Source organism: Bidens hawaiensis, unplaced genomic scaffold (genome assembly GCF_021521415.1).
Source record: "Bidens hawaiensis isolate Kalapana, Puna unplaced genomic scaffold, B.hawaiensis_p1.1 tig00006076_1, whole genome shotgun sequence".
Taxonomy (NCBI): Eukaryota; Viridiplantae; Streptophyta; class Magnoliopsida; order Asterales; family Asteraceae; genus Bidens; species Bidens hawaiensis.
This window is the reverse complement of record NW_027491402.1, coordinates 645,327-655,672: the sequence shown is the minus strand read 5'-3', so window position 1 is coordinate 655,672 and position 10,346 is coordinate 645,327. Positions and strand designations below refer to the sequence as shown.

At 32.9% G+C, this 10,346-nt stretch overlaps 1 protein-coding gene across 1 annotated transcript; it reads left to right on the top strand.

Annotated features, from left to right (window-relative positions):
* The first annotated feature begins 6,763 nt into the window (after nt 1–6,763).
* Nucleotides 6,764–9,327, top strand: LOC143631448 (uncharacterized). The gene is made up of 11 exons (XM_077100219.1): nt 6,764–6,934; nt 7,076–7,194; nt 7,270–7,371; nt 7,546–7,662; nt 7,752–7,817; nt 7,902–7,968; nt 8,063–8,116; nt 8,186–8,269; nt 8,671–8,742; nt 8,829–8,870; nt 9,069–9,327. Exons 2-11 carry the CDS (start codon nt 7,100–7,102, stop codon nt 9,180–9,182), a joined length of 813 nt encoding a protein of 270 aa, XP_076956334.1. The 5' UTR covers nt 6,764–6,934; nt 7,076–7,099; the 3' UTR covers nt 9,183–9,327.
* Nucleotides 9,328–10,346: the final 1,019 nt, after the last annotated feature.

Sequence of the window (10,346 nt, the reverse complement as noted above, 5' to 3'; positions counted from 1 at the left end):
AAACGTTAACCTCGAAAATTTCGTTGTTTGAATCAAATGAATAGGAAATGAACGAACAATAACCGTAACTAATCGTGAATATTATATTAACGATGAACAAAGAACATAAATACATTGAAATGGTAAAGCGGGTCGGTTTAAATTCAATTACGAACAGTAACGTTTACTAGCATCAAATAAAATACACAAAATGAAACTTGATATATATAAATATCTATAAACAAAACTGAAAAATTTAAAATGGGTTGGGTTTTCGGGTTTGAAAAGTAACAAATGTTACAAGATATGTGGGTTTATAATTGGTAATTCAATGTTAATCCTTTACAACTTAACTAATCTTAATTGGTATTTTAAGTATAATACAAAGGTTATTTTTACTAAAATATCAAGGACAATCACCTAGTAATTTAAGGGATTGTCTCATCTTTAAAGTAAGTTATCTTATAGATACTTATTATAAATCACATGCTTACATAAAATAATGTTTTAGTGGAGGTCATGAATTTATGCATACTTCTTTCTTTAATTATCATGGAATAACACGACTTAGAAATAGGTGTTATTCTCACATTTAATCACCATAGCAAGCTCATATCACATGTTTACCAAATAATTGTTAAATCAAGTTAAGAGGAGTTTTAACCAATATGATATACTTTTATCCTTGATCATCTATCTAAAAAATATAAAAACCAAAAATATTGTCTTTTCATTTATGTCTTAATTTCGTTTTAAAAACTTACTTGCCAACCCAAAACCAATATGATATTTACTTCTGGTTAAAATAAATACACAAAATGAAACTTGATATATATAAATATCTATAAACAAAACTGAAAAATTTAAAATGGGTTGGGTTTTCGGGTTTGAAAAGTAACAAATGTTACAAGATATGTGGGTTTATAATTGGTAATTCAATGTTAATCCTTTACAACTTAACTAATCTTAATTGGTATTTTAAGTATAATACAAAGGTTATTTTTACTAAAATATCAAGGACAATCACCTAGTAATTTAAGGGATTGTCTCATCTTTAAAGTAAGTTATCTTATAGATACTTATTATAAATCACATGCTTACATAAAATAATGTTTTAGTGGAGGTCATGAATTTATGCATACTTCTTTCTTTAATTATCATGGAATAACACGACTTAGAAATAGGTGTTATTCTCACATTTAATCACCATAGCAAGCTCATATCACATGTTTACCAAATAATTGTTAAATCAAGTTAAGAGGAGTTTTAACCAATATGATATACTTTTATCCTTGATCATCTATCTAAAAAATATAAAAACCAAAAATATTGTCTTTTCATTTATGTCTTAATTTCGTTTTAAAAACTTACTTGCCAACCCAAAACCAATATGATATTTACTTCTGGTTAAAATAAATACAACGATTTAGTAGTAAAAATCAAACAAGTGTGTGGTGGATCGATACTTGGTTCTTAGTTATACTTTACTACATATATGATAAGTGCACATGCCTATTTGTGTGTGATTTAGTTAAGATAATAATCATTCTTATAAATTTAAAACTCAACATTATGTGAACAAATTTTTAGAAGAACTTAATAACTTTTTCTATACACTAACCTCACGCACATCAATAGTATAGTATAACAATATTAGTGTAATAACATAAGAGTATTCTCAATCCATTCACTATAATATGCGAGTGAGCTTTTTATAATATAAAGAAGTGGTTTGGGGTGTTGTGAGTGAATGAGAGAGAAAACGTTGTGTTTTTTCTGTATATTTGAAAAGTTCTTGAAGCACCCTATAAATTTTTTAATATATTTTTTAAAGTGGTTGTGAATAGAATAGAGAGAAAAGGTAAAGATAAAGATAAAAAATTATTATTTAATTGAACGAGAGGGAGAGAAAATACAATGATTTTTATTGTAATTTTAGATTAGAAGATAGGGGAAGTTATGTAAATGCCCTAAAAACAACAATATAATAATAAGACACAATTACGAAGTTAGTCACCGACGTTTCCTTAAAGTAACAATAATGGGTATTAAGATTTAAAATTTGCAGGTATGGGTACTAAGGTTTTAATTTTGTAATAATCTTAGGTAGTAACTTTAACTTCCGTTAAAACTTAACGGAATTTGTGCCAACTCGTTGTTGTAACGCTTGGGTTTACCAATGCCCGTGCTTCAACGCTCGGATTTTAACAACGCCTGACTTTTTCCCGAACGAATAAATATCGTTTTAAATATTAAAATTTTTTATATATTAACCTTTTTATATGTTAAGTCAACAAATTTGTACTTTGGGTTTTATTAAAATACTTTTACTAATGTAACCAATACCCCCTGAATATGTGTCAACTCGTTGTTGTAACACAATGTCGGTTTTACCGGTCGAATAAATATTGGTTTAAATATGGTAATTCTAAAAAATACGCTATACGAGCTCCATTGTTTTTTTATCATCATCATCATCATCGTACTCAGTATATCCCACCAATAGCAATGCTATGGTAGGGTCTGAGGAGGGTAAGATGTAGACAGCCTTACCTCTATCCCATAGGGATAGAGAGGCTGCTTCCGGTGAGACCCCCGGCTCGATAGTAGTTTTGAATCAAGCCTTGGACATAAGATACATAACACTCAATCATCGGGACACCGGCTGATTGGTGCATGTGCCCTTGTCTTTCGGCTATCAACGCCACCACATGATGCCTGATTAACTTTCCGCCACTTTTAACGTTATTTTCACGTGATTAGTAAAATAACGTCAAAATTAGTGCAATTTTACTTTTGCCCACCCAAGGGTTCACACATATATACATTATATGTTCGCACTGCAAGCAGGGCGTTCCATTATTTTTTTAAAAGTATGTAAATACAGTGAATTTATTTTTTTAAGTATTTTTTTAAGCAATGAATTCGGTAGGTAAGCTCAGTCGTTGCAGTTGTGAGCCAACGTGAATTATGTCTGTATTGACTACGTTCATTACGGTACCGAAACTAAATTTAAAAAATAAATTCATCATATTAAGATACTTTTAAAAAAATAGCAGAGCTCGTATAGCATATTATCTTTAAAATTGCCATATTAAAACAATATTTATTCGGCCGGTACGGGGCATTGTGTTACAACAACGAGTTGCCACATATTCAGTGGGTAATAGTTACGTTAGTAAAAGTACCTTAATAACACCCAAAATATAATTTTGTTGAATTAAAATATGAAAATATTAACATAAAAAATTAAAATATTTAAAACGATGTTTATTCGGTCGGTAAAAATCAAGAATTGATAAAATCAGAGCATTGAAGTCTATGCATTTGTAAACCTGAGTGTTACGACGACGAGTTGACACAAATCCCGTTAACTTTTAATGAAAGTTAAAGTTAGTACCTGACCTTGTTACTAAATTAAAATATTAGTACCAAAACTTTCAACTTTTAAACCTTAGTACATAATCTTGTTACTTTTAGGAAACGTCAATGACTAACTTCGTAATTGTGTCTAATAATAATAATAATAATAATAATAACTAGCTTCCCCCCCCCCCCCCCCCGTATTACGATGGTTGTTTAACATTTTCATTTTTAATATTTGTATATTTTTTGGAATTTTAATTTTATTTATTATAAGAAAGTTAATAATATACTTCGGGTTTGATGATTAAAGGGTTTCACAAATAAATGTGATGCTATAACCAGGTTTTAAAGCTATCTAGTTTTAGTGAGACACATGACCCGCTTATTTTTTTTACTATAAGATTTTTTCTTAATGATAAATAATATCTTTTTTATAGAAAAATATGATATTACTTTTTAGTATATCCCTATTTTATAGGATTTTTATATCAAATATTTCATGAAATTAATTTTTAATTTAATGAGATGTTATAACTAATTCAAGGGCTATCTGGTGTTGGTGAGACACATACCCGTGAATTTAGATCAAATACATGAAAAACCTCCATTTACAAATAAAGCGATCTTGTTGTTTGAGATCATGTAGGGTAAAGGTTTCGTTTATATATATTTAATACAATAATAATAATTTATATTTTCTAAATAGTCAAAATTGGCTTTTGGGATGATCTAGATTTGGGGTGAGCGTTTTTTTACCGGTACCGAATCGATATCAAGATTTTAGTTCTCGGTATCAGTACCGGATAATAATAATTATATTAATTATCACTTTATCATGGCTTACTTTATAAATTTTTTACAAATCCTATAAATTTTTTTAATAGGAACTATGAATTATGGCATTTATAATTTAAAATTTATATCATTGAATTAATCATTAATATTTATTTTGTTAACTAAAAATTCTATTGAGTAATGGATTGACTAAAATAAATTTAAAGTAGTTAAAATTATAACTTATTTTCCCAAAATATCCATATCATAATTGCAATTTAATTTTTCTAGTCTTTCTTGTTTGTTTCCTTGTAGTATGGAGGATAGAGTTAGGGCCCACATGCACCCCCAACAACAAAATGACAGTTGTGATGAAAGTGACCGCCATGACCAGATTAAATATGTCACACGTCAGCACAAAACCCCTGCACGTCTGCGCACGAACGACACGGATGCCTTAACAAACACAATCACCTTAACATAACATATACATACATGCTAGAACAAAACTCAACGGTGCGGTTGGCGGTTTGGGTGACTTCAAATCGACGGTTACGCAAACACACACACTTTGTTATTAGTGCTGGAAACTGAAAACTTCCTTGCTTTCTTTCTTTCTTTCTCAGCAAACAAACAAATTTTTGAGCATTTGTTAATTAATAATCAATCTTGTCTTCCGTCTTAATTATTCTTTGCTTTACAAAAACGATTCGATTCACCTTTCTCGTCCGTAAAAATAAAAATAATATATCATCATCATCATATTAGAAAGTCGCTTTTCATCGTCTTCCCCCGTTTTGGCTTCTTTTCAGTAGTTCACACCAGGTGACATGAAGAATTATTTCAACTTTGTATGTTTCTTCTCTCTCTCTTTCTCTATATATTTAAATATTTACAAGCAAACATACATACACATGTATGTATGTATGTATGTATGTATGTATATGTCTGTCTGTCTGATTATTGTTCCAGTTGGTTGATCCTGACTAGGCTATAAATTGGTGTAAAACAAAATGAATCCTATAACAAGTTGGTTTCTTCTGTTAACCGATGTTATTTGGAATGAATTTTGTGTTTTAGTTGATTTCTTCTGTTAACCGAAAACAAAATGAATCCTATAATAAGTTATTTTTCTAGCTGGAAGAGTCATCTATCTTCGATGCCATTAAAACAGCAATTGTAATTTTGATTTACGCCTAGTTGGGGTGGATTTTTATTTTACAACCATTAACCAGGTTTCAATCTGTTAAGTAGCCATGGGTTAGGTTTCTTATTTATTTATTTAATTACTTATACTTGTGTATATGGTTCCCGTTAGCTCTGTTCCAGAAACAAACAGAGTTATCAGAAATGTTACATTACATGTTAATCCTTAGAAAGTCAACGTTGACTTAGATGTTTTGATATTAATTTCAGGAATCTCTACTGTCAGAACCGAAGAGTAGAACAAGCATCGCCACTCTCATCCTCACCGTGTCTCTACTTTTCGGTGTTTATCTCCTCGGGACATCATTCTTTGCAAATGACCTCAAAGTACTCTTTTTTCCAGTTCAGTTATTGGTTATTTATAGGTTAATGGCATAAAAGAGTTCACCAAAATTTTTAGTTCAAGTCACCATATTCATTACCATCCATAAATATGCTGGATGAAAACAAAGATGGTTTACCTAATGTAATTTGCCATTGCAGATTCTACAAAGATCACAGATGGAGCTGAAGGGTGCACTAAAATGCAAGGTTTATTTATCTCTTGAAGAGATACTAATCATTTTATACTTTCGGTTTTTATTTATTTTTTAACGCATTCGTTTTACAGTTTTTTATTTGTTTTAGAACCGGTGTAGGCCTCCAGGCAGTGAAGCATTACCCCAAGGAATTGTTGCCAGGACTTCTGATTTGCATATGCGCCCATTATGGGGTTCATCATTTGACAATACAGTGAGTCAATTTACATTTTCATGTCTAATCCGCTTAATGAATGGGTCGTAATTGGTTTGACTGGTTTAACACGTTTCTAAATAGATCATGTCTAGGTTGACATGATTTAACCTGTTAATTGGTCAATCCATTAAAACTAGAATAAAAAGGTAAAAATTATGCATTTTATAAGGCTGACCTTCCAACCTGTTTTGGTTCATATAAGCTGTATATTACAACTCATTTATGTCTTGCCAACTTGTTAACGATCTATTTAACCAAGTTTACAACTTGATTATAACCCGACAAGCCATTTGATTTGCTGAGATATATGGGTCATATAGGTCGTATTCGGGTTACACGGTTTCAAGAGTTCGGGTTACAGTTGATGCCAACTCGCATATAACCCATTTGACCTGTTCAAAACTTGATTATAACTCGTTAACCTGGTTGACCCATTTAGATAAATGGGTTACATGGGTCATGTTCAGGTTTAGCGATTTGAAGTGTTTTGCTTGTGGAGTTGATGACGACTCATTAATAACCCACTTAACCTGTTTACAACTTGATTATGACCCACTAACCCGTTTAAGGAGTTTTTGTAGATGAGTTACATTGGTCGTGTTCGGGTTAGGCACTTTTAATTGTTTGGGTTAATAGTTGACGGCTTTGACACAAATAAATATATGTGTCGTGTTGACCCACCAACCCGACATGATTGCCACCTCTAGTTTGTTATTACTTCACTTGCTAATTAAAAGTATATCATTTTCTTCCTTAATAATGCAGTTACCTTCTTTTTTTTCTGTTTCAGAGCCAATCTTACCGTTCGGTGAGTTTACTGGCTATTGCAGCTGGAATAAAGCAAAAGTCTTTGGTAAATAACATCATAACAAAGGTAACTAACTCATCCCAATGTTTGTACATGTGTATGTCTTGGCTTCTTTCACAATTAATCGCATTTTTATTCTTCTTTTATGCACCATGAAATAAAAAATTAGATGTCATAAACTAATTGGATCTTACAACATTGTTGCAGTTTTTGGAACACGACTTTGTCACCATGATCTTTCATTACGATGGCATTGTTGATCAGTGGAATGATCTAGAATGGGCTAGCCGGGTCATTCACGTTTCAGCCATGAACCAAACGAAGTGGTAAAATCCTATTATCATGTTATGTTGTGCTTTCAAAATTTTGGTTTTAGTTTTAAAGTTTCGGTAATGTTATAGGTGGTTTGCTAAGCGTTTTTTGCACCCGGATATAGTTGCAGAGTATGACTACATTTTTCTTTGGGATGAGGACCTTGATATCACACAGTTTAATCCGGGCCGGTAAGTCCTTTACTTTGGAACTGATTATTTGATTTGGAATTGTAATAATTAGGCATGTTTGAATAATTGTATACTTTAGTATCACTTTATCACTTCCAAAATGCAGATCCAAACACCCCCTAATCATTTTTGTAAATATATATATATCAATCTTACCAATGCGTTCACTTGTAGGTATATATCAATTGTTAAAGAGGAAGAACTTGACATATCACAGCCAGCACTTGATCCTGCAAAATCAGAAATTCACCATCAAATTACCATACGCCAAAAGAACTCAAAAGTTCATAGGTATTTTCACACAAACCCTCCATTTGGACTCGTACTTGAAAGATAATAAATAAAAACTGTAAGTTCGTTAATCGTTGTGTTGTAAACAGGAGGTATTTTAAGCTACGAGGCGGTGGAAGGTGTTATGACAATAGCACGGGTCCCCCATGCTTCGGGTAAGACAGCACACACCCTACTTTTAATCCTTGCGTATTCTTCACCTTTTGGTTAAAGGTTTTACTGCAACAATTTCATTGCAGTTGGGTAGAAATGATGGCTCCTGTGTTTTCAAAAGCCGCATGGCGTTGTGTGTGGTATCTGATTCAGGTATAGAAAAACATTAAAAATTTATGTAGAGTACCGTATTATTATACTATTATATCTTCGGGTGGTGATTGTGATGATAATATATGCTCAACAGAATGATTTGATTCATGGATGGGGCATTGATTTTCAGCTTGGCTATTGTGCTCAGGTAAATCATGAATCATTTATAAGATTATCCGTCTGCATACTGACTTAGATTCTGTTCGTATTTCTACAGGGTGACCGAAAGCAGAAGGTTGGTGTAGTTGATGCTGAATACATAGTTCATCTTGGCGTCCCTTCTCTCGGTGGATCAAACCATGTAAATAACTGTATTGACCATGGTGAGGTGAAAAGATGCGCAGGTCGGTGGGTTTGGTTTGGCCCGGATCCAAATGCTCGGAGTCTGGTTGGGTTGAACCGCAGCCCGCTTAATTTAGTGTTTTTTTTTGATGGTGATGAGTGAAATATTACAAATCAATATTATTACAATAATGATCAAAATCTTTGAATCTATTACATATTGAAAATAAATTTTGGGCGAGTTTATACTAATTTGACCTATTTTTTTTTAGCCAATAATTTTTTAAAACACTATCCAACTCGACCCATTTGTAAATAAATGAGTTGAAATTCCCATATATAACACATGCAAAGACCTTTGTTTTATGCCTTTTTTTTATTTTGCTTATAGATTTGTAACCGTGTTCTTATTTCATGCAGGCGAGCAACTCATCGCTTACTAATCACATGATTACAAAAAATTCAACATGTATTGATGATCTTGTAAAGACGGTATTAATCTCAAACCTGAATTTAGTGCCCTTAATTTCTTTTCCTTTCATATTCCATTTATGAAATCCATGTTTATGTGATGGCAGCCGAACAGTAGTGAAATTCACGCAGGAGATGACCGAGGCGAGGTACGCCATATGTAGAGTTAACTGTGTGCATGTGATCCCAATAGCTTTGTACGCTTGTGGATACACAAAAACACAAAGATTACAATGCTTTTTACTTGCCTTTTGTATTTATTTAAAATGAAGAGGGCGATTTTCTTCGGTCTTGGAAAAATGCAAGCCTGTAGCTTTCTGAACGTTTATTCTCGCGTTTAAACGTAGGTGAGGAAGCAGTCGTATACTGAAATGCGCATCTTTTGGCGTAGGTGGGACAACGCAGTTGTAAAAGACGAATGTTGGGTTGATCGATACGCAATTGACAAAAAGAAAGATTGATAAATGGTCACAAAGTCGTCAAGTAAATAACCAACTATAATCGTTTGAACAGTGTTTACAACCCAAATGGTCAAATCATTCATATACTGAGGAGTCTCTGTGTTCTATGATTGTAATTATTCAAATTTGGGTTTCTAAATTTTGGCTCCCAAATAGACGATTGTATGTATTCTTCTTTTGTTGTTTTTTGATGTCCAACGTTTGTGAGGAAAGGATGAAGGATAGTTAGGATAGTGCCTTTGTGAATGAATAGCTGGTGATGGTCATCTTATATGTTATTTTTCTATGTATTTTTTTGTTTTTCAATTTAGAGTTGTTATCACTCTACTTGTATTAACTTTACATCTGTTTAATAATGTAAATTGCATTTCTTATAATTTTAACATTAATATATCATGTTTAGCCGAGTCAGTTTATGTGGTCGCCACGAAAACATGTTTGCCGCAAAAAGGGTGTAAATTTATATCAAGAATACTATATAGTTTAAAAGGAACCTAAGTACAAAGTTGAAAGGGTATGGTGATTTTTACTACGTTGGCAATCCTAGTACTCTATGGTTGACCACGAGACACATGGTCATCTTAGGTGCAAGCGTTTATTGATGCAGTAAGTGAAGAAGGAAATATGATAGTACGGATTATTCAATGCTCTCTTTCTTTCTCCGTTAAGAAACACTGGATCAAACTGGATAGTCCGATCCGATATTTTCCCAGATGTGAGTATACTGAAGCGCTATGAGAACAGATCCAAGCTAGTGCCTGCAAAACAGAACACCGTTGAGTCTTGTTACGGGAAGGATAGAGTGGGGGTCTTCCCGTAACAACCCTCCGGCGTGAGAATAAGTATCGTATTTTGATCGAAATAAAGTATAATACTGTGAGTGATTGCTTAAGGCTTGAGAGTGTGAATGCATACCTCAGAGAGATGATCTTCATATTTATAGCCGAGGGTGAGGGAAGGTGATTGGTGGGCTTGTCACTATCAAGTCATTCTCTCTCTACCTGAATGGGCACGTGTTGAGCCTTTATTGGGTGTGACAGCCTGGGCACGGTTATGGGATGGCCATTACGTGTCCAGGTGTCGTCTTTCCGTTGGTCGATGTCGCTATCAGGGTGTATTGAGGGAATCTTCTTAGCGTAGTTTGTTACAATTGCTCTTCCATAT

Coding starts and splice junctions, on each gene's coding strand:
- LOC143631448 (XM_077100219.1), top strand. CDS start 7,100: ATGATCTTTCATTACGATGGCATTGTTGATCAGTGGAATGATCTAGAA. Junction 7,818..7,901: donor ACGGGTCCCCCATGCTTCGG/GTAAGACAGCAC, acceptor ATTTCATTGCAG/TTGGGTAGAAATGATGGCTC. Junction 8,871..9,068: donor CAGGAGATGACCGAGGCGAG/GTACGCCATATG, acceptor GTTTAAACGTAG/GTGAGGAAGCAGTCGTATAC.